Below are 24,627 nucleotides of genomic sequence, written 5' to 3' on the forward strand. Positions count from 1 at the left end.
TAACACTGGAATTACAGAGACCATATATATATCCAGCTGCTTACATGGGGATGTAAATAAAGACTAAATCACCAAAATGCAGTCCAAGCGGAGTTTGGAATTAAAACAGCAGAGAGTTGCAAAAAATGTCCCTTGACTTTGCAATAATTTACTTGGCTTCATGGTGTCTCTGTCCATTCTTGCAGGTTCTGCTTTGCTGACAGGCATCTTTTTTTTTTCTTTTTTTTTTTTTTCTAAAGAAGACCTCAGATATGTTGCTTTGTCTTAAACTTGCAGTGCACGGTTTCCTGACAGTCTTTTGCTTAATGGTCTTTTACATGTCAACAGGAGCCAATTCATGTGGGGTATGGGAATTAATGATACAATCAATAATATATTTTGAATGTTTCTGAAGCTTCTTGCTGTTTTATCGATATTATTATATACCTGCTATGAGTATGATGAATATTGTCCAATAATTGTTTTGATCAGTGATTAATTATATCAGCAGATGTTTGTACATGGTTATAGAGAGTATATGCACATATAAATTCTCTCAGTTTGCCATAGAGGGTGTTCTGACATGTGAAGTGTGATTTATTTCCATCGTACCATGGTTTCCATTGAGTTCATCTTTTTAATAATTAGTATTATTGATTGTTTAAAATAATAAATGAGGTTTACATTTGTCATTTGATTTGAACACCGACACTATTCCTCCTTTTCTGTTTCATTCGATGTGAGCAAACAGGACACCCTTTTTTTAAAACAGGGTGATAAACAAAACTTGAACTTGCAGAGTCGATTTGAGTAAATGTTTAATTTTTGACTCTTTATGAGGCTCCCAACATTGGAAAAAGGCCTAAACATGGTTGTGGAAATTGGAAAAGAAGACGTGGATTCACCATTATACAGGGCCCCTATGCTTTACTTCCTCGCAGTCATCAGAGTTAGTCATTTTGTGTTTTTCTATGTTTTGAAGAAGCACGCTATTACATGAGGTTTTGTGGTTTTGCACACGTGATGTCTTAAGTCAGAAATGGCCTTCTTCTAATCCTCCCTCTCCTGCTCACTTTTAGAAATCTCTTATTACATTTTATGATGCTGTGGCATCTTGCTGAGGGCTTCTTGTTTAAAAACATAACAGGAGTCAAGAATGTAAAATAACCTACAGGTACATACTGTATTTCCCTTTTTTTTCTGTGGGCCTCGTGTAAGTGTTACCTCTTTTGCTAGTGCAATTTTTGGGGTTGTAATTGAGCACTGTTATGGTTTACCTTCAGTGCCATTGATTACCAAGGGGAAATTATATGTATTCTGACCCATGAGAGAATGAATGGGTGAGGACAAAGTTTAAAAAAATGATGTGAAGTCTATGGAATAAGCTGCTGAAAGAAATTCTGTAATTCAAGAAGACCTGAATCCTAAAGAAAAGGATTTTAAGGAGCTTTGGAGAAAGCCAAGACTATCAGATGAAGATTTTATAAGTATGTGTTGGCTAGCCTTTTCCTTTTATGGTGTCCTTTTTGACTCTATTTGCATGAATATATCTGCACTTATTGAATAGATTGTACTGTATAAACCTGAATGTACATATTAAACTATACATAGGCTTCTTATCATAACCATGGGATGAACTAATCCCATTCTGTATTCAGGTGCGTGCATGTGAGTGCCACTAAGTATGTACATATTAAAGAGGGACAAGGATATGAAATGTTGGCCAAAAGGAATATTGACTTCTTTTTCTTTTCGTATTATTTTAGACTGAAGGTGAGAGAATGAGTTACCGTGATATAAATTAAAGCTTAAAAAAAGTTTATATGTCAGTGCACTTATTGATATTATTTTAAACAAATGATTTCCCTTTTTCTTTGTGTATGTATTATGTGTACTGAAAGAATAGAGAATTGAGATGTGAATATTTATTGCTTCTGATAAATTAAAGTGTCCTTGCAGTGAAGTGGCCTGTGTGTGTAGTTTTTATCTAACAATGTGTGCTTCCACCATTAAAATGTTCAAAATAATGAGATGTTTAAAACATTAGTTGACCTTGATAGATATCAGAAGAGGAACACAATGCATTAAAGATATATCATGAGATGTAAGCTTAGCATATTAACTTTTTGAAACAATAGTCAGGTGCCCACATGAACATTGAAATAGTTTTTCTTGCCACAATTGTTCTTCCTGCTCATACTGTTTATCATCCTTTCATTATGCACTTACATTTTAAGTGATGGGGACAAAAATCCACAACCACCCCTGTGCAAAAGTATATATGTTTACCTGAAGCTATAATATGAAACTTCAGCCGTCCAAACTAGTCAAATCAGGTAGATATCTTTCAAAGTTAGTCTTTTTATAAGAAAAAAAATACTGGACTATAATATCATAACAGCCTTATTATGAAAGGTAGAGTCACATAAAAAAAAATTATACCTTTGTATTAGTCTTGATCATAGCTTTTCTTAAATTATTGTTATTTGGTGCAATCAGTGAATCAGTGAGTAGCTAAAATGTCAATTGCACTTAACTGTAAATTCCATTTTATTTTATTAAAATTGTGCCTTTCACTTTGCAAGCTGCATATGACTGAAAATATTTGCAACTTAGATATTTTGAATTATGATTATTAGATATTATTAAATATTGTAGAGACACCAAAAAGCATATTATTAAGGTTAAATTAACTACAACTTCTGCTAACTCATTAATTAATAATATATAATGGAATCCACTTTTGTAAGTACAATTTTCTTTTTATAGCCTACTTTTACCTGTAGTGGAGTAAGGCTCTAAGCACTTCTTTCATCACTGGATCCAGTCGTAAATGCGTTACTGTTATTTTTATTTGCGTCCCTAGTCAGAAAGTCTTGTAGGATTTGTATCTTTTCCAATATAATAATTTAGGATTTCCATAAATTTCATCATATAAAATGTGTATTAGCTGCACAAAATTTTAATAATGATGCTGTGGATCACATTAGGAAAAATCCAGCTAAAGGAAACTCCTAACAGGATGTAATGGTTTAATATTAAAACATGAGGAAAAACTCTAGTCAAAAAGTCCTATAGGATTCCAAAAGAAATTTCCAATTAGAAATTCTACTTGATTTTGGATTGTATTGCTGTGGTCGTCCTTCAAATCTTTAATTTTTATTGCTGGAAGTGTGGTTTTGATATTTTCATTTATTTTAATTCATAGGAATCTTGAGGTGTTTTATTGGAACAAATAGAGAAAAAAATATTTCCAAAAGGACTATACAAATCCTAAAAGAAACAAAGCTTTTTCTTACAGAATTCCTATAGGATCTTTAGAAATGTATGGGAATCCTATTGGAAAAGATGAATATCCTACAGGACTTTTTGACCGGGACTTTAACCCCCTTTGTAATCATCAACATTTCCATAAATTACTGTAATTTACATCCACATTTTTTCCTCTGTAACTAAAAGATTACAGTTACATGTAGGCTAACTAGCTACTCCCCAACAGGGACTGTCCTAGGATCAGACCTTTAGGGGGGCTCAGCTCCTAATGAGAATTTGACATAGCTACAAAACCCTGCAGATAACATAATTTACAACAATAAATATTAATATATAGTAGAATGGTCTACTATAATGTATAATAATAATAATGGTTCAGAATAATCAGATTTCTACTGAGAGGACCCTAAGATTGTTAATGAACCCTGAGGGAAATATTATATATTAATAGCAGAACTATCTATTATACCTGTTAAAATAAAACCATTTGAACCAGTAACATAATTGTTTGTCCCATCTCTAACAGACAAGCTCGCAAAATAATTAAAGTTGTACAAAAATTTTTTTTTAGAAAAAAAACAACAATAATATAGCCTATATACGTATTTTTTTAGGGGTGCTGAGATCAAATTCAGGGGTGCTGAGATCAGATTTAGGGGTGCTCCCCAGCACTGATGGATTCTTAGAAAACCATGACATGACGTAGCTACGTGGGCAGTGGGCACTACTTTTCAGGGAGTGAACGTGACGGACGTGCAGCGAAGACTTGGAGGTTGTGCTTCGGTCGTGAGAAAAAAACTAAGATGGCGTCTCGTTAAGAAAGATAGGATGGCCTGAAGAGATTGATGATGTTTGGTCGAGAAAATGATTGATAACGACACAACCTGACCAAGTTTGAGCCTCTCGTGTTTCCATTAGACGAACGTCACACTCCACACTCGACTAAATCCATGTTTTGAGCCTGTGTTTTTCTTTTTTTGTCCTGCTAATATCGGGAGTTTACATGGAGAGCTAAAGGCCCTCACTAAACGGGTCGACTGAGCTAAGCTAGCTAGCCGACTGTGGACCGAGGAGCACAGCTGGACAACATTAGCTTTTCACCAGCAGTCATCATCACAACAACAAGAGGAAGGAAGAGCACAGCCAACAGCGTCTATCTTAAGCCCCCAGGTGTCTGCAGGGTCAGTCACATTAAATATAAACATAAATATATATATGTATAGTATGTGTGTTGTGTGGTGTTACATTTTTCTTCCTTGTACATAACATTATGCAAGCCTGTGTTTAGCTGGTTGACTTTGCTAAAAGCTTTGTCTGTAGCCTTATATTGTCTGCTTAGCTTTTTCTCATCCACTACTATTGAGTACTATTATAATTAATGTTTGTTAACCTTTAAAAAACCGTGTGGGTGGTGAGAGAGATAGAGAGAAAAAGAGGAGGAGGCCCCAATGCTAATGTTAGCTGATAGCCGAACAATAGACACATATAACACACTTAATGGTTGCCTGTGGAGACGAGAAATGAATGACACCTGTTAAAATATTATACATTATTCATTTAGAGGCGTTTCTCCTTTTCTTAACTACCTTTGTTATGGCTCTGGTTGGATGGTGTGGTTAGTTTTTACGCCTCTCTCCTCTCTCTCTTTAAGTTTAGGAGCTAGAGTAGCTAACAGTTGTCAGGCTAAGTTGACATTAATGTTTAAGATAAAGTGAAACATCTAATCTTTAGTTGTTGTTTGTTTTGTTCTTTTACTTCTGTGCCCAAGCTATATGTGTGTATTTGTTGTTGTTTTGGGTTATTATTAATAGATGTAGCCCAGCCCACTTGGGAGAAGTGATGCCTTCATGGCCTTCAGGGTTCATGGCCTCCACGCCATTGTTTGTCTGAAGGCCCATAAGCAATCTGATAAATGGGATGTATATTACAAAGCCCTAGTATCAAGTTCCGTTTTTTTGAAAGTATGCATTTCAGTAGGAAATCCCCCTTGAACTAAATTAAATAGAAATCGCACCACATGCAAATGATCTTAAGCAGTGTGTGATTACTTAAGTGCATAAAAACGTGTTGATTGTCACTTGTGTATTTAAATAATGTGGTTTCTTTTTTTCTGTGCTACAAGTAATGGAAGGCTTGACTTATATATTTTTGCCCCCCCCCTTTTCACACAGGACAGTGTTGATTCACTAAAGCATGGCATTTGTTTTGTTGTGTCTGGTGTGGGGGGAGGGGGCCACAGTGAGGACAAAAAAAACCCCAAAACACTACCTTTTCCAGGGTTTCAACATGTGTCTTGTTTTTTTTACTAGTAAATAAAGTGTAGGGTCAAATGTTACACTATCAAAAATGACGAGGAAGTTTTAATTGTGTCAAATATTTATGGGTGAAGAAATTATAAGGCCATGCCATGCCAGGAAGTAGAGGTTTGGTAACAGTTAAACACATTAAGCCTCTTTAGAAAGTGTATGATGCACTTTTTTATTTTCTCACACACTGGTCCATTATGCTCATCATTGAATTGAACTGATATACAACTTCAAATTGCCTTTGTTGCCATTTATTGGGACATGTGTGTTGTGTGAATTGTATTTGTGTAAACACTGTCTCAATTGATGTATGACCCTTCTCTACAACAGGAAGTAAGGCATCAAATTGTCTTTAAGAGTATACACAATGTTTTGAGGTATTTGAAAGCAAGACCCGCTGCATTAGTGAGTCTTCCAGTGTTCATTAACTTGTTTTTGTGTTGTCAATCTTCCTCTTGCCAGGGCAATGGAAGTGGAAGAGTTTGTACCTCCTCCGGAGTGTCCAGTATTCGAGCCGTCATGGGAGGAGTTTCAGGATCCCCTGGGCTACATCGCCAAGATACGTCCAATTGCAGAGAAGTCTGGCATCTGCAAAATTCGACCACCACAAGTAAATATTTGTGTTATGTAGGAGAAGTGGCATGTTTCTGTGTTCTGTGTGTGTAATATTTGTCCTTTCAGTTACATTTACACCAAATCCAGCATTAAAAAAAACACAGAAATCCTTCCTATCTATTTGAATGGGTGTAGCAGAGAGAGGGGGGGCACATAAGGCACTGCAAAAATAACACGTCTGGCAAGAAGTTGAACTGGAATTAACTTTTGCCAGAACGAAACCCGACATCATGCGACAGTGGCCAGTCACGTAAACTGGTGATCAGGAGGAAGAACGTCTCTGTTTACCATGTAGCATCATAGCATTCGGCTGTTTATCAAGCAACTATGAAGATAGTAGTGAGACTCATAGCTGCTGGGATTACTTTTTCAGAGCTGTTCAACCCTACCATCAGAGAGCACAAAGGCGATAATCGCTCTGCACTCGCTTTGCATTGTATTGTTCTTCAAATTGAGATTTCTTAGTTAGTATTTCTACTTGTGCTACAGTCAGCATCAAGGACGATCAAGACACAACAGAGTATAATGTCGTGTTGTATGTGTACTCACTCAATTTGGCCTTGTGCACCAGTTTAAAACTCACTAAAACAATAGGCCTCCACATCCTGGTTGTTATTATTAGCATTCACAGCATGATGTCACACACGAGCCATGTAGTGACGCAGCCACACCTCCACACAACACTGCAGGGAAATGCTACGTGCTGGATTTGGTGTGAATGAAGGTTTACCACAAAATCATCAAGTGCCTTCTAAAATTAGTTCAGGTTGCTAAATGTTACCGCTTCAAAAGGACTTGAGCTGGTGAATGAAGTATTTCTTATTTTGTTCTAACATTACAAAGAACTCTGGCAGCAAAGTAAGAACTCATACTTGATATTAGCTGATAGCTTGTTTACAATGGTGGTTACATTGGTAAGTATTTATCTAGAAGTACTCAATCAGAGGCACATAGATTTACTGTTTTAAGTCTGTGAAAATGCTCACTGATCATCCAAGAGCCTCCGTTAGTTCTGGTGACATGGATGACTGACAATCTTTATAGACACATCTCACATCTGTTGTTCCTTTTGAGTGTGCAGGAATTACACACGTAACCCTGGTGATCCTGTATAACCAGTCTGACAAAGCTAGTTATCAAATCTGTCTACACGGAGTTTCTCATTCCTGCTAGAACATGAATTGGTGTATTTTCTAACAATAACTCAGTTGTGTGCAAACAAAAAACAGTATGTATAAGAAAAGATGAGCAATTAATTCTGCGTGTGTGCGTGTGTGTGTGTTGCAGTGGCGAAACGGATTCAGCAGGGTTAAATGTGTATATATGAAATACCACAAAAAGCACTATTAAATAAAGCTGCAATCAAAAGTTATTTTTTTGCATTTACACCCCAAAATAAGAGTTACATTAATGAAAATATAAGCAGCACACATACATCCATGCATACATTGTAAGTTAAATTACAGAAAAGAACATTTAATATATGTAAAGCCAAGTTTAACATAAAGTAAAGCTCATGCAAATGGTGTTTAAGTAACAGTCCTTTCAGTGATCAGCTTTAGGGCTCGATGAGTTGCACAACGTGTACTCGGGCTGTGTTGTGAAAGTGGCATGTCAATGTTGCACCAACAGCTGTAGCCTCCAATCAGAGTCTTCACAGGATGGGTTCAGACCTACTTTATCTGCACATTAATCTCATCACATTATATAGTAATGCATAAAAATGGAGAAGTTAATGAAATTGACTTGACGCCTAAAACTACGCTTCGGGTTGCAGTTACATGTGTGAAGCACAAGTCAAACATGACCGTTACACTGCTCGTGTAGATCGCTGTATTGATTAAAATATCCCTTCTGTCAGATAGACACGGACGATTGGAAAACCACACCTGTGTAGAAAAGCTGATGCACTACTACATGCCATTTATATATAACGGACAGTGCAGTATTTTTCTAGCCAGATCTTGTAGGGATTCTCATTTTTCTCAGGGTTGGTTGATAGATGAGGAGGGATTTAAAGGATTTTAACATGATAATTACACTTGCTCTGGAGCAGGTGACCTTGATTATCCTTCCTGGTTAAAGCTGAGCCAAGTTCTCGAATCTGAAAACCAGCGTTAAGCCCAAACTAATATCACTATCTCATTATCTCCCATGTGCATATTGATTTGTTTTAGGAAGCTCTCTGAAAGATAGAGGTCATCAATGTAGAAAATTGACAATATGATCTGTCGTGATGTAGATGTACAAGTTTAATTGCATGTCTTTTTGCTCTTCAACAGGACTGGCAACCTCCATTTTCAGTGGAGTTGGACAGCTTCCGCTTCACGCCCCGCATCCAGAGGCTTAATGAGTTGGAAGTAAGTTCCTCTTTGTGTCCCTTAATGTTGTATATTGTTTATAGATGTATTGAATGATTGAAGTAGATGCAAAAACCTGGCATATTGATCATGATGGTCCCTCATACATGTCATTACAGGCGGAGACCAGAGTGAAGCTTAATTATTTGGACCGCATCGCCAGGTTTTGGGAGATCCAGGCATCCTCCTTGAAAATCCCACACATTGAAAGGCGCATCCTTGATCTTTTCAGCCTCTCGAAGGTGACGTTTTGAATAATTTTTACTTAGAAAACTAATTTATAAAGTAGATGTTTTGCGTTCTTTACCTGTGTTTTGCTAAAATTGTCATAAAAATTGCTGCTCTGTTCCAGGTTGTGACAGAAGAAGGAGGATTTGAGATGGTATGTAAGGAACGCCGCTGGGCTCGCGTAGCCCAACGTCTTGGGTATCCTCCAGGCAAGAACATCGGATCTCTGCTGCGCTCGCACTACGAGAGGATCGTCTACCCCTTCGAAATGTTCCAGTCTGGTGCCAGCCTGCCGGTATCACTCTACACATTCTTGTTCTCTTTTTTTGGGGTTACTAGTAATGATCTGTTAATAGCATTTACGTCACTGTCTGATTGATTGTTTGCTCTCTTTAGCTCAGAATTAAAAGAATTACCTTTTTGTAGGACATTTGCTGTTTCATCTAATCTGTCTCTTTTACATAATTTCTAGCACTGCAAGCCAAAGCACTATGACGGCGAGGATGTGGATAAAGAGTACAAGCCCCACTCCATCCCTCTTCGACAGTCTGTCCAGCCATCCAAAATGAGCAGTTATGGACGCAGAGCTAACCGCTGCCAACCTGATGTGAGTGACAGTATATGTACTTATCTGTCAGCCTACACATTTGCATACATCTGTTACCAGTGAGGCCAAATTCAGACCAAATCAGGCAGTGTTGCAAGGTCGAGCAGAGGTGTGTGGGGGCGTTTATTTGCGCTCTAGAAAAGGTTTTATTGATCTTATTCACTGACTTTCTTTACCACCGCTCTCTCTCTTCATTTACTCAGTAAGTCACTCCACCAGACTCTCTCTCTCTCTCTCTCTCTCTCTCTCTCTCTCTCTCTCTCTCTCTCTCTCTCTCTCTGTGTTTTTACCACACTGCCTGATTTGGGCTGGATGCGACTCAACCTTGCACTGAACTGCAACTCTGAATACTTTAGTCATATAAATATCATATTTCAAATATGTTTTTATCATAGTTGTCATTTTATGAGATGCTTATCACAAACATCATGTGTTAGGTGCGGCTGATCTCTCAATGGGGACTTTGTTTGAGCAGTGGCACTGCATTAAAGGTGTGAATTTCAACATGGATATAAATTTAAAAGGCAGTCAGGCTGTCTGACCTATAATTGCTTTTTAAATTAAGGTTTCCCCACAGGACTCATGTCAAAATCTTTACCACTAATGATATGAACAGTATGTTTTGTTTTGTTTTTGTTTTTCTTTAGTAATTACAGTTTCCGGAATTTCAGAGATTGTAACCTTTTGAACCTCAGTGTATGATAAAATACTTGTTTGATGACCTGGGTTGAACTGTAAACTTCAAAGGCTGCCAGTCTCTCATTATCTTAACGTTGCTAAGTTCTAGTAATGTTAAATAGTTTACTGTCTGCCGCCTGCTGATGAGCTAAATAAATAAAGTTGACATAGCTGTCAACAGAACTGGCTAATAAAATACAAATCAATCTACAAAAGTATTTGTTAGATAAATTGTTAATCTTTTAGTGTGTACCATGCTGTCATATTAATAACTGTTTCTCTATGCTGATCCAGCGCTGATGCATGCGCCCTGCGCATTGGTGACAATGTGTTTGTTTGGAAGATGTGACAGTGCACTCAGAGCGCATCCCAGCTTGCTTCCTCGCCATCCCGCCATGCTGCTCTGCTTAACACTGCTTAACTCTGCTGTCACTGCTCTCTGCTCCATGTTTTATTTTGTTCCCTGCTTTGTCCTTTCCACTTCACTCCATCTCACAAATACACTCATGTTTATTTCATGAGCCACATTTTATTTTTTTTACATTGTTGTTCATAAACAGCCTGAACCAGCCTACATTCTCATCTCATGCTTGTTACGTAAGCTAATGATGCTTCATTTTCTCCCCTAAACCCCCACCCCCCCAGGTTTTTAGTGACCCAATCATCATAATTTGAATATGTAATGCTTGCTAGTGGTTTTTAATTTTCCTTCTATTATGCTCTAATACAACTTTAGATTTGCCCCACATGTTTGACACAGATTTTTGAAAGTTATATTAAAATGTCATCAGATGCAACGATTAGCCGTTGATAAACCATTTTCTTAATTGAATATTAATTTTAGTCATTTTCAAGGAAAAATGCCAATCAGTTGCAGGTTGCAGCTTCTAAAATGTGATGATTTGAAGCTTTTTTGTCATAAATGATAGCAACCTGAATATCTTTGGATTTTAGACAGTTCAGATCAGATCATACATTTTAATATAATGTAATAATAATAATATAGGTATTTAACACTATTCAACAACATTTTATAGACAAAGTGATTTATTGAATGAGAAAATAATCATTAGTTGCAGCCTTACTATGAAATGTTCTCAATTAGTTTTTGAATTGAGAAAGACAGAGTAATAAAAAGCTGACCCTAAATGGAGCAGCCTTCTCTAAAGAGCTACCTTCTTCTAAGAATTACCACATCTCATACTTAAAATTGAAAAAAAAACCGTTGAATTCTGTTTTTTTTAGTAATTTCAAGGTAAGAATGTAGAAGAATTTAGTATCAAAGTCCACAGTTTGCACATTATTGATATTTTCCCTCCAACTACTGGCTGTGTTCTCTCCAGGCTCTCTCCCTTCCTCTCTCATCTGCTTTTTCCTCTTGTCTTAGTTTATTGTTGCTGTTATTGTCTCCCCTTGCAGGGTCCAGAGGATCTGGCCCCCCATCCTCTCACCACTGGCTCTCAACTCATCTCTGCGGTACTGCCTCTCGAGCCTATTGAGCTCACCTTTCGCCCCCTACCTCCGCTCTCTTCCCGCCTCTTTTCCTAGATCACCTCACCCCTTCTCTGAAGTTGTCTAGATGTTTTTGGTTTTGTTTTAAGTTTTAAATTAACCACTAAACATTTTCATTAACATGCTATCATACTCTGGTCAGTAATTTGCGCTGTAGCAGCAGCCACCAGTAATGAGGTCACGTGGCTGTTGCAGACACTGTGGCTTTATGATAATAGTTGGTGCAAGTTCATAAAACATAGTTATCTTAGATTTCAAGTCCAGACAGTGAACAAAGAGAAGTCTGGAAGACTTCCCTGCTCTCTTGGTAAAAGGTGTGTTTCAGGGTGTAATATTACAGTTTTTAAAGACATTTTTTAGAAGTAGATTTTTTTTGGATTAACTGGTGTTTGGTCAGTGATTAATTTTTTGTAGTTTTGGACCCAGTTTATCTCTAAAATATGTTGGTTTGTTTTTTATTGCGCACTCGAGCTCTCTGTCTGACACTCGTGCTCTTTCTTTGTGGTTGCACTTGGCTTAAAACGCTCATCGCTTGGCTGTCTGTGTGCCTTTGCACTTTTGCTGTTTTTTTGCCTTGCACTACAGCAGCGAGCGGTGTAGCTGCATGTGTTCTGTGAGTGCACTCACACAGATTAAGCTAGTAGGTTTAATTTCATAATTTTAGCACACAGTATTATGTCTGTTGGAAATCTGTATATCAGAACACAGTAAAAGCACAGAATCATTACAAATGGTATGTTTTTTTGAGCATGCAGTTGTTGTTGGTCTTTAAATCCCCTTAGGTTTGTTTGCTTGAGTCTAAATCAAAGTGTGCTCCTAACCTTTAGAGTTTTGTTTTTCTGCTCTCAGTCCGTAGCCTTGGTGCGTAGTTCTTTGGGCACCAAAGTTTGGTTGCCAGGAATGCAGAATAAATGGCACAAATGTATGGGCAGCTAGAGTTATGTCTGCACGAATGAAGGGAGCCCTGCTGTGTGTGTATAGACTCAAAGCCTAAAACATGACCATCTTTGGAAACAAATATTGTATCTCATCAACTTTGGCTTGAATGTTATTTGCTTATTCATGAGAGAGTCATTATATCCCAAGTTTTGTGCTATCAATCCCACTAATAATGTGGTCATGATGCCATGATTGTTGCTATGGGAATATGAGTAGTCTGACTCCACACGGACTACACGTTTCTTGGTGTGCATCCAGGTAGAAAAGGTGTTCATATGATCTTTTTTTTTTTTTTTGCGCCAAACCGCTCCCAGATTAAGACTGCCAGTATAAAAGCATATTAGAAGCAGCCTGATTTACAGGCCTGTAATGAAATAATAACAACCAGGGATTTGTTTAGCTAACTTATTTTTATTACCACGTTTAACTGCCTTCAATGATGTGGTGGACTGCAGCTGTCCACAAAAATGTAGCTAAACTTCCTAAGAAATAATATCAAAACAGTGACATGTCATGACATGTCGTTACATTACATTAAAAAATAACTAAATTCAATGGATGAAGTTTTTCACATACAGTTTATAACCCTCATTGTTTTGTTGTATTTTCTAACTGTTTCTAAGGAAAGGAGCAGATCACTAAACAGATTTTCTCCTAGATGTCTTTGCACAGTCATGGGTTGATAGGATGAAAACAGCTTTAGTAGAGTGTGACTCTACTAACAGAAAGTGAGAAGAAGAAATATGATGATGATGATCCCTTAGCATTGGATAAGAATGCAGCCGTGGCAGAGCTGAAATCAAAACCCTTTAAATGTCTGAGAGAAGTCCAAGTCTGTGCAGTGTCCAGGTCGATCAAATGAGAGTCAAGTACAAGCTGAGAAAGAGTCCAAAGGAGAAAAAAACCTCAAAACAATGTCCATTCAGTATTCTTCACACTGAGACTTACCAATTATGTAACTTCAATATCGCAGTGCAGTACTTTAGATTTAAACGTTTGAAGTGTGATCGCAACAGGAAATAACTCTCAAACAAAAAAAGGTGAATTATAGATGAATCAAATAACTCTTAGACAATGTTTCAAGCATGAAGTATGACACTTTTGTTTTTTTTTTACAAAGGCAGGATTCTTGTTTGTGGGAAGTATTCATTACCCGCCTTTTGTAAATGATAGTGCAGGAACAGTATAGGTGACTGACATGAATGAAGCATTTGGTGTTTCTGTAGGGAAATGGCAGCAGGGCGATGAGGGCAGTTAACGACACTGTACCAGATAGGCAGAAACAGAGATAAGGCTTTATGTTAACACCCAACAGACAGTGACATGTCCGACATGATCACAACTGATAACTGCAGCAAAGCTCACTTGTCACAATGCTCCATAATCAGCCAATGCTAAGACTGTTAACATTCAGCTTGTGCTAGATGTTAATATTTTTATTTAGTTTAAATGTATACCAAAAATAATCCCAAAATACCCTGAACTTTATAATAAATGACTCTAAATCCACTGAAAACCGTATTTCTCTTCTTTTGAAGTACTTTTTTTTTTTTTTTTTTTTTTTTACAAAATGTTGCTCAAAGAACGAACCAGGATTTTATATAAACTGGAGTCATAATTAAGTAAATCTATATGATACCCTATCCTAACTGTATGGTGGCAACTGCTGGTGATTGTGTCTTCTGGTGTTGGGTCCTTTAAGCTTTCACTGTGATTTGAGGATAACTTTTCCTTACTTTCTAACCCAGCATAACCCCTTTGTGTGATGCATTGCTCTGCTCTCATGTTTTAATTGTTTGTTCTGCATTTGGCCACGACCCCCCCTGCTTTGCTCTGTGTGCTTTGGAGAGTAGCTGTCGATTTATGTGTTCATTCATGACCAAAACATGAATGTGCTTTTATCCACAGCCTGAACCCACAGAGGAAGACATAGAGAAGAACCCAGAACTGAAGAAGCTACAGATTTATGGCGCAGGACCTAAGATGATGGGCCTCGGACTGGTGGCGAGGGACAGAGGCCTCAGGAAGAAAGGTAAGTGCCACGAGCACAACTTGATTTAATCACCGTCGCAGGTGTGTACATGCGCTAATAAGCGCTTTAAAGATTTTTCAACAGTTATATTAACATGGAAATTTAGTTTACCGTAAATACCGGTGTATAAGTCGCATTAGTGTAACCCTAACCACAGTCTATTTTGGCATGTTTTATGCTGGGAAAAATATATATTAAAGACTGGTTTATTTGAATGCACCAGTAGTGATTAATTTATAAACACATACGTTTATACTACTACTTAAATTTAAACAGTGTGTCGGGTTAATGCTTAATGGTCCATTATTTGATTTGCTTAATTGAACTGGACCGGTATATTTACTCAGACTTCTATTCAACCTTTTAAAAAAACACGTTAACGTTTCATATTTGATACAGTGTGTAGCTATGTGCTCACTCAAGTCCCAAAAACTCTTCATCAGAGCTGTCGCTGCGCACAAATATTGCACACAAGTCACTGTAAGGCTCACCAAACGCACTGTCCCCGGACTATGTGTCAGTCCCAGAGTCAAACAAAGCATCATTCTTTGATCTATCCAGTGGAAAAACATTAAAGTTAGTGAATCTTTTAGTCCTCAGATCTGTGCTCATATTGTGTGTCACTGCCACAGCTCAGTAAAAGCTGCTCATCTGTGCACTTTTGCATATCGCACTCGTGCATATCGCGCTTCAACATCTGCTGTCGTGAACTAGGGTCCCAAAATACTTCTGGTCAACACACTGAATAACCACCTGCCTGTGAACCCGCCTGTTTTTATTTTTTATATTTCTGTACAGCATACAGCAGTAACAGTCATCAATAGCCTATCTATCTTCCTATCTTCTCTTCCTTTAGATGAGCTGCCCCAAACTGTGACCGTCAAGGACAGCGTTTCTTCTGCTCCCAATGATACCTCAGTCAAAACAGAGATACTGGAGTCTCAAGAGAGGCAGAGTGATGGGAGTACATCTAGTCCCCAGATGCCTCCTCCTAGCGTCACCGTGAAGACGGAAGTGAAGACAGAAGTGAAGAAGGAGGAGGTGGTGGAGAAAAAAGAGAATGATGAGGAGGAAGATGTACCCTGCACCAAAATGACCATGAGGCTGAGACGCAATATCAGCAACCCGCAGTGTGTAAGTACAACACAGGTTATGTTCAGTATAGTAAAGTTTAGTTGAAAATTAGAGATAAACCTGAAATAATGATTCTTCTAACAGGCTGTAAAAGGCATCGTATTTATTACTTGTTAACTTAATCACTCTAATGTCAATGCAGCGCTTTAGTCCATGACAGACTAGTGACTTCTTTTGTCTTCAATTGGCCTCCTTCTGGAGAAGATTAGCACAGATAGTGATTCACAGGGCTTTGTGGTTGTCTGCTTCACGAAGATATGAGCCAGGTTTATGAGACCAAATTGCAGAAATGAGTAATAACATTAGTCATCTTGATCCATTCAAATCTCTGAATTAATCTACTTCTCTCTTTGTCAAAGGTGGATTCATTCGTGTGTCGCATGTGCGGTCGGGGAGATGATGACGAGAAGCTCTTGCTGTGTGATGGCTGTGATGACAACTACCACACTTACTGTTTACTCCCTCCACTTACTGATCCTCCCAAAGGCAACTGGCGATGCCCTAAGTGTGTGGCAGAAGTAAGTTAAAAAAGAAAACGTTTAGAGGCGCTTGCTTGTGTCTGTTACACTCAGAGCATGTTTTGTTAGGCTTCTCCTAACCCGCAAGACTCACCTTCTTGGCTTTGATTTCCTCCCTTTATAGGAGTGCAAGAAGCCTTCAGAAGCGTTTGGCTTTGAACAAGCTACACGGGAGTACACCCTGCAGAGTTTTGGGGAAATGGCCGATGCCTTCAAAGCCGATTACTTCAACATGCCTGTCCATGTAAGCACACCCACACAAGACATAACCTATTCATTATGAAGCATGGCTCTGCCCTGGCTGGTGATAATGGTGAGAGACTAATCTCTAGCCTGTGTGTGTGTGTGTGTGTGCGTGTATAGATGGTTCCCACTGAGCTCGTGGAGAGGGAGTTCTGGAGGTTAGTCAGCAGTATTGAGGAGGACGTGACCGTTGAGTATGGAGCGGACATACACTCCAAAGAGTTTGGCAGCGGCTTCCCAATGAACAATGGCAAGAGGAACCTCACAAAGGAAGAGGATGTACGTACATTGTTTTTCTCTGTTGAAACTTAATGAGTTTTGGTGTTTGCTTAAATTACTGTCCTGGTTAGAGTGATTACAGCATCCTGCTTTAGGTTGCATGGGGTGTAACGGCTCAATTAAAAAAACTGAAATCCACCACAAGTACATTTTAAATGCAGCATAATTCTCTACCAACTAATCCCTTCTCAGGTCAGTAATGCTCCTGAAAAGAATGTGCTTGCATTAACAAAACGTTAACTACACAGTTGTGATTACAGGCCCAAGAAGAGCAGATAAGAGACCAGTTAGTTTGCTGCCTGTAGTATTGTTGTCGGTTTGTTGATGAAAATTAGTAGGCACATAGCTGATATATGGCAGGGTAAAAATAATCTCAAAGTCTTTATTTCTGCAAAATGTTTAGTGCAACCTAAATCATGGAAAATAAATCTAGTTGATGCGTTCAACATCTTTTTTATTTCAGCATAGAATTCCAGTTTGATGAGCAGTTTGGAGTTGTGTTGTGTTAAAATCTTAACACAACACAACACAACTCTGACTGTAGACTATAGTCAAGTAAAATAAGTAATCCAAAATATGCCTAATTAGAAGTAATTCTTGATTTTTACAATTAATTCAAGAAAGTAAAAGTTATAGAGTACCAGTTTAGTCTATTGGATGTAATAAATTCCACCATGTTCATAATCACAGTCCAGTGCTAATTTCTATGCTTATTTTTGTGTTTTTCTTTGTCTGCCAGGAATATGCCCGCTCTGGCTGGAACTTGAATGTGATGCCTGTGCTGGAGCAGTCACTCCTGTGTCATATTAATGGAGACATCTCTGGGATGAAGGTTCCCTGGCTGTATGTGGGCATGGTCTTCTCAGCTTTCTGCTGGCACATTGAGGATCACTGGAGCTACTCCATCAACTACCTGCACTGGTACACAATACTTTTTGTGTATTGTTGTGAGTTTAGTGTTACATGTGTTAAAATGATAGTAGCTTTTAATGTGGAGGTGATAATAATGTCATATCAAAGGATTTTGTTGTTCACTTCCCATTTATCTGTTGTCTCCAGGGGTGAACCCAAGACTTGGTATGGAGTTCCCTCTGTGGCAGCTGAGCGACTTGAGGAGGTGATGAAGAAGCTGACGCCTGAGCTTTTTGAGTTCCAACCCGACCTCCTGCACCAGCTTGTCACCATCATGAACCCCAATATCCTCATGTCTCACGGTGTACCGGTGAGTCTTACATAAACATACATGTGCACAGAAGAAATAAAGTTTGTTCAAACATTTTCTTTGATTGACGTCTTTATTTCTCATTGACAGGTTGTACGTACCAACCAATGTGCTGGTGAGTTCGTCATCACCTTCCCCAGAGCCTACCATAGTGGCTTCAATCAGGGATATAACTTTGCTGAAGCTGTCAACTTCTGCACTGCAGACTGGGTACGTCTTTTAACACAGTCTGCCTCAAATTGTCAGTTTACACAGTCCCTATAACTGCGTCATCAAGATCACCCTTCTCTCTTCTTTTCTAGCTTCCTGCTGGTCGTTCCTGTATTGACCACTACCGGCGTCTAAGGAGGTACTGCGTATTCTCCCACGAGGAGCTCACCTGTAAGATGGCTGCTAGCCCAGAGAAGCTAGACTTGAACCTGGCTGCAGCTACACACCGGGAAATGTTCAGTATTGTTCAGGAAGAGAGGAAGCTGCGGAAGGGTCTGATGGAAAGGGTGAGACACAGCAAAAGATCTTTACATATTGTTTTATATTGTCTTTCATTTATTTATTTTGTTTGTAGTTCAGTCTTTGTGACATTGTGTTGGTTTTGTGAGAATGAGGAAAAGAATAGTGTCATGAAATCTGTGTGTTGTACCTGCAGGGCATCACTGAAGCGGAGCGCGAGGCATTTGAGCTCTTGCCTGACGATGAGAGACAGTGTGATAAATGCAAGACGACATGCTTCCTTTCTGCTCTGGCTTGCTCAAACTGTCCCGAGCGTCTGGTGTGTCTCTATCACACTCAGGACTTGTGCAACTGCCCCACTGAAAAACTCTACCTCAGGTACTGATCTCTTGTGTAGCTCTGTGTTTGTATGCTTAACAGTGAGACATAATATGTATTGATTGTTTTTTTAAATAAAAATGTTAATGTTATTTTGATCTCCACTGGCTGCATTAATCTTTTCTGTAATCTTTTCACTCTGCAGGTACAGATATACCCTGGATGAGTTGTTAGCCATGCTACACCGACTAAAGGTCCGGTCTGAGTCCTTCGATTCCTGGGCCAACAGGGTAAAAGAAGCACTCGAGCAAGAAGAGGGAAACAAGATAGGTGGGAAATCTACATGAATTAACCCCAGTAACACTTTATGTCAGATATTTTGTTTAAAAAAAAAGAAAACATACTAAGACCAAATGTTTTGAATTACAGGAAAGGAGGACCTGGAGACACTTAAGATGGAAGCAGCGGAAAAAAAGTTTCCCGACAACGAACTTCTCCGGAAACTCAACACTGTTCTTAAAGATATAGAGCACTGCCAAAAGACAAGCACTGAACTCCTCAGTAACTCAAAGACCAGGTAAGATGAAACACAAAAAGAAACATTTATACCAACTGATCAGTTACATGAACTCACACACTGCCGTCTTTTAGTGAAGGTAAGATGACTTGGGCGGAGCTGAAATCCTTGGTGGAGACGATGCAAAACCTGCCCTGTGTGATGAACCAGCTGGAGGAAGTGCAGGTGAGAACTGCAAGTTCTACATCACACTAAACAGAAAAGATATTAATATTCTATCATTTCATTAGCTTTAATGGTGGATTTAGTGCACTTACTGTTTCCCTCTTTAACTACCTTACAGGCTGTACTGCGGACAGTGGAGGATTTCCAGAGCCAGGCTCAAGAACTGGTGAATGACAGAGACTGGAGGAAGGACTCTCCGCCTCATGAGCAGTTGCAGACATTGTTGGAGCAAGGGGACAAGCTGCCTGTTGTGGTGCCAGAGTGTAATTTACTGCAGGGCCTTCAGGAACAGGGGCACTGGCTGGCAGAGGTGAGGCGCACACTGGGCACAGAAGGAGGTGAGAGGCAGGAGGTGACGTTGGCTGTGTTGAGGAACCTGATGGAGGCAGGTTGCAACGTTCCCCAGAGTGTGTCTGTGGAGACGGCCATGGCAGAACTTCAGGAACTGCTCACAATTGCAGAACGCTGGGAGGAAAAAGCACAAATCTGCCTCGAACAAAGGTAAGACAAACAAGTCAAACTCAAAGTTTTTCTCTGTACTTTCCCCGCTAAGGGCGCTCTTCTCATATATCAGTCTGTCTGTGCTGTTCAAAAGATGTCAATGTTTTTTTTGTCATGCTTTTTCTTCATCTAGACAAAAGCACCCTCTCTCCACACTGGAGGCAATAGTAAATGAGGCACAGCTCATCCCTGTCAAGCTGCCCAACATCCTGGCTCTGCAGGGCTGTCTGAGCCGTGCACGGGCCTGGGTAACAGACCTGGAGGAAATCCAGGTAAAACACATCTCTGGCTTTTAGATTGGCCCTTTTTTTTCCTTTAACCTCAGTAATGGTGTGTAAGTATGCTGTACCCTGAATAATTATATTTTTGCATTGTTTGTTGTAGAATGGGGAGCATTACCCTTGTCTGGATGACCTGGAGGGTCTGGTGGCGATTGGACGGGATTTGCCTGTCTTCATGGGGGAGCTAAGACAGCTGGAACTGCAGGTGGCCAGCGCTCACTCCTGGAGGGATAAGGCCAGTAAGACCTTCCTGAAGAAGAGCAGTCAGCACAGTCTTCTAGAGGTGAGCAATGATAGGAAATAATATTAAAAATAAATATGTGTTAATGTTGAACAACCAGAGAAGAGCCTTATTATGTTAGTACAGCACTTGTCTTTAAAAGCTAAGCTCTTAGTGAGTCGACCTTGATGAGAATAAGCATTAAACTCCAATGTTTCCCGGCAGGTGTTGTGTCCGTGTGCAAAAAGACGAGAGAGGCGAGATGAGACAGAGCCGTTGGAGGATCCACTAGATGATTCTGATACCAACACTCTGGGCCTCTCTGCTCAGGACCTGAGAGACCCTGCAGCTATCGTGAGTTTACGAGCATGACATTACCTTCATAATCTTTAAGATTTCGTCCTGTTTTTGTGGATGTACTTCTTTTATTTTTTGCATGAATACTTGATTCTACATGAGCCTGATTTGTCTTGTCTCTAGGTGATGGCATTTAAACAAGGGGAGCACCAGGAGAAGGAGGCACTACTGAGGTTACAGAAATTGAACATGTGTAAATCTGGACTTAACGCTGCGAGTTGCAAGGAGGACAAGGAGAACGGGAGGTGGGACGACACCATGGAAACGGACACTTCCAGCCACTCAGAGAACTCTGTAAAAGAGCAAAACGGCAACAGTAACCACACCTGTGCCACCCCTCCTCAGTCGGTGTGTGTGTGCGGCAGGCAGCCTCGCGCCCCTCAACTCCGCTGCCATCTGTGTAAGGACTGGTTCCATGGCTGCTGCGTTCCTTTCCCCTCCCTGCTCCCCTCCTCTGGACCACCAGTTAACCCCCTCTGCTGGTGGGACTGGGACTCACGATTCTTGTGTCCGCGATGCCAGCGGTCGCGGCGCCCACGCCTGGAGACTATCCTGGCTTTACTTGTGGCCCTGCAGAGGCTGCCAGTGCGTCTGCCTGAGGGAGAGGCGCTGCAGTGTCTCACAGAGCGGGCCATCACTTGGCAGGGTCGCGCCAAGGAGGCACTTGAGACAACAGAGCTGCAGCAGGCACTTCAGAGGCTGCAAGAACTCAAAGAGACTCTCCATTGTGAAGCAAAAAAAGAGGAAGTCATGGAAGGGGGCTCTGTGATTGTTTTAACAGACTCCGAAGGGGAGGAGGGAGTCATTGATCTGACTGATGAGACTTCACCTAAAAAGAACAAGGACAGCAACGGCACTCAGGTTAATGTTTTATTCTGATTCTTAATTTTGACTATTAACTGCAAGCTCTCCAACTGATATCATCATTTTCATTTGAATTTGATCTGATGCATCTTCTGTCACTTGAGTAATATTTGATCTAATAATTTCATCATTACTACGTTTGTTTCTCCACAGGCTGGAAGTGAAAATGGCGTCGGCAAGAAGTCAAACGTTACAGGTAAGACAGTGTGTTGATTTCAAAGTAGAGATCAAAAGTCTAGTCGTTCACTGAGTCCCACAGAAACCAGTCCTGACTCCGTTTTCTCTCTGCACACTTGTCAGGTGTGGGGTCTCTGCTGGCTCTGCTGCCTTTGCTAAAAGGTCAGGTTGTGGAACTTTCCTCGGCCACCAGGGACCAGCTGGAGGAACTGCAGCTGGAAGGAGATCTGCTCGAGGTGTCCTTGGACCAGACGCACATCATCAGCCGAGTCCTGCAAGCAGCCTCTGATCCACCCAGAGAAACACTGCAAACACTCATTCAGGTCAGGAAAATGAACTGTGACCTTTTGTTAATTATTATTTTTCTTCTCATCTCAAGCTGCATCAATGCAATGAACAGTTAACCAAAAGTTCAGTAGTTCACAGACTTTTTATTCTCAAGTATGTTGATAACTTATCAAAACGTGCCATACACGCATACTTGCCCTAATACAGGAGCAGCATTAAGTGTGTGGCTCCTAGTTTCATTATGATTTATATGATGAAATATTGATTTATTATGTAATTCAGCCTTACTTCATAACCTTCCAATAGTCAATGAAGAGTTCTTAATTTCAGTTGATTGAATTTAGTGTTGTAATCACATTTTGCATGCAAATATTAATGACTTGGTATTTTCAGTTATTCGATTGTTCAAGAATGAAAGTGTGATTGTTCCTGAGCAGGTGTTTGAAGAGGAAATGTGTTGCTGTGGTTCGCCCTCCTCAACTGTTTCCTTTCTAATGTTTTGTTTTGTTTATTGCCTCCAGATCGAGCTCGAAGACCAGAGACGAACCAGCCGCGGAAGGACCAAGGATTCAAAAAGAAAGAGAAAGAGTCACAGAGGTGGCAGTGGGGACGGGGCAGGAGCTAGATCACTGGATGCCTCAGAGTCAAAGAAAACCTGCCCCCCCAGCCACAGCCCCTCACCTCACTTACCTGCCCAGATCCATCCGGAGGTGACAACCCCCTTTCTGGAAATTAGTGCATAACTTTAATGCAGATATTTGCACCAAAAAAAAAGAGTTAATATTTAAGTTTGATGTTGATTAATCACAAGTTTTCATTTTTCTTTTGACAGGTTTTGTGATATAGTCAACGCTGGATCGATTAGTCGGAGGAATTGAAGGGACAGAATATTCTGTGCCAGAAGACAATGTCAAGTTATAGAAAGATGCAGGACATCCCCCCTTTTACAAACCTACCTTCCTTCTCATCCCCGCCCCATCCATACATTCAGACACTAACAGAGCTCAGACTCTTCTACACTCCACTGTTTGATCTTTTAACTCAGCCATAACGCGGCCCCATGATGTTTTTGTTTTTTTTTGGGTCCCCCTCCCTAACCTCCAGCATTTCCATCTTTCCTTAAAACTTTATTCTCGACCTTCCCCTGGACACATTTTACCCCCCCCAACCCATGAACATATTAAAGACTGTTGTTGGACCGATGATGTGGGACTTCCCGTAATAGCAGTGTATTTGGTCTATAGAGTTGTCTCTGAGGTCAGTCAGTATGCTACGTTACCCCAACTGTATTAAATGCTAGTTCAACTGAAGCCCGTCTTAGCACTGGCAGTTGCAGTTTCACTTTCACTTGAGCCCACCCGTTGAAGTTGGATAAGCTATGGGTTTATTTTAGACACTTCTGTTAGGGCATGCATCCTGAAGCTGAGGTACAGCAGAGGGGTTTTTGGAGAGCTGATCTTAGATAACAGCACCATGGTTACACTTGTATTTTTTTAGTTGTACTGAATCTTGTGTTTTTGATGCTGTTGTTTTTGAGGAGACATGCATTTTGAATTTTGAATGAGTAAATTTTGGGAAGTGTTAAAAACAGGCATTAATGTTTTTGGTGCTACTTTCCCAAAATTGATATCTGTACCTCTTGGCTTTGTCTTTCTCTTGCCCTCCTCTCTCATGTGAATTTTTTTTTTTTTTCTAAAGCTCCCATCATCTTGACTCCATTATTTCTTCCTTTCAATTTGATTCTCCCTCGTTATCTCTTTGCAAATTAAGGTAACTTCACTGTAACTCACTTTGTCACATTTTATTTTGTTTCCTGGGTTCAAATTATTATATTATTATTATTAATATTATTATTATTGATATTGCAGACACACAGTTGTCGTGAGTTTGTGTATAAACTTTTCATTTTAATGTTGCCTTTGTTTCTTTTCACTCTTGTTAGAAAAAATAAAGGTTTAGAATTGTTTAGGATATGTTGACTCATTATTTATCATCTTTTTAAATGCTAAAATCACCAATCACTTGAAATTGTTAAAATCTTGACTCATAGTAGCAGTTACGTAGCACCAGAACAGTCATGTCATGATCACAGCATTTATTTAGAAAAGCTTTTCACTGTAAAATGGCAGACACTAGACATCACAATATTGAACAAACAAGTACACCATGTGGCTATGCTAGGATTTTGAGCAAGTTCATAGAAAGACACATCCACAAGTACAGTATGTCAAAGGCTTTTTAGTCTTTAAGTACATGGAAAAAAATGGGCCTCTATATCAAACATGCATGCAAGTCAAATGAGAAAAAAAAGCAGCTTTTGTTAATATAGTTTTTGTAATAAAGTCACCTCATTGTTGGACATTTATCTGCAGTTAGACCTGGATTATTTAAGTATCCTGACGCTAGTTCTTAGAGCACACAATGAAAGTGAGAACTTGAATCAAGTTTGGGAAGGAAACTTATAGTTGATTCACTTTTGATCTAAGTAGCTGTTGGATTTTTTT

General features: G+C 39.6%; 1 protein-coding gene across 2 annotated transcripts; it reads left to right on the forward strand.

Moving 5' to 3' along the window:
• The first annotated feature begins 4,083 nt into the window (after positions 1–4,083).
• kdm5c (lysine (K)-specific demethylase 5C) lies at positions 4,084–24,087 on the forward strand. Of its 2 annotated transcripts, XM_053317703.1 has the most exons (29): positions 4,084–4,433; positions 6,021–6,168; positions 8,456–8,533; positions 8,653–8,775; positions 8,886–9,056; positions 9,234–9,368; positions 11,466–11,522; positions 14,406–14,529; positions 15,386–15,663; positions 16,023–16,181; positions 16,306–16,425; positions 16,545–16,703; positions 17,443–17,624; positions 17,763–17,925; positions 18,016–18,135; positions 18,228–18,422; positions 18,572–18,753; positions 18,899–19,023; positions 19,123–19,270; positions 19,345–19,435; positions 19,554–19,936; positions 20,070–20,208; positions 20,321–20,500; positions 20,663–20,791; positions 20,918–21,655; positions 21,812–21,854; positions 21,959–22,158; positions 22,645–22,833; positions 22,956–24,087. In XM_053317703.1, the coding sequence occupies exons 2-29, from the start codon at positions 6,025–6,027 to the stop codon at positions 22,962–22,964; spliced, it is 4,764 nt and encodes a 1,587-aa protein (XP_053173678.1). In that variant the 5' UTR covers positions 4,084–4,433; positions 6,021–6,024; the 3' UTR covers positions 22,965–24,087. The 2 variants fall into 2 exon arrangements, with proteins under 2 accessions (XP_053173678.1, XP_053173679.1); XM_053317704.1 differs by lacking the exon at positions 11,466–11,522.
• Positions 24,088–24,627: the final 540 nt, after the last annotated feature.

Source organism: Scomber japonicus, chromosome 4 (genome assembly GCF_027409825.1).
Source record: "Scomber japonicus isolate fScoJap1 chromosome 4, fScoJap1.pri, whole genome shotgun sequence".
Taxonomy (NCBI): domain Eukaryota; kingdom Metazoa; phylum Chordata; class Actinopteri; order Scombriformes; family Scombridae; genus Scomber; species Scomber japonicus.

Bases quoted from the DNA above. Each gene is read 5' to 3' on its own strand.
- kdm5c (XM_053317703.1), top strand. From the start codon at position 6,025: ATGGAAGTGGAAGAGTTTGTACCTCCTCCGGAGTGTCCAGTATTCGAG. The intron at 16,704-17,442 runs GTACGTACATTG...TTTGTCTGCCAG, and splicing joins ACCTCACAAAGGAAGAGGAT to GAATATGCCCGCTCTGGCTG. The intron at 19,436-19,553 runs GTGAGAACTGCA...ACTACCTTACAG, and splicing joins ACCAGCTGGAGGAAGTGCAG to GCTGTACTGCGGACAGTGGA.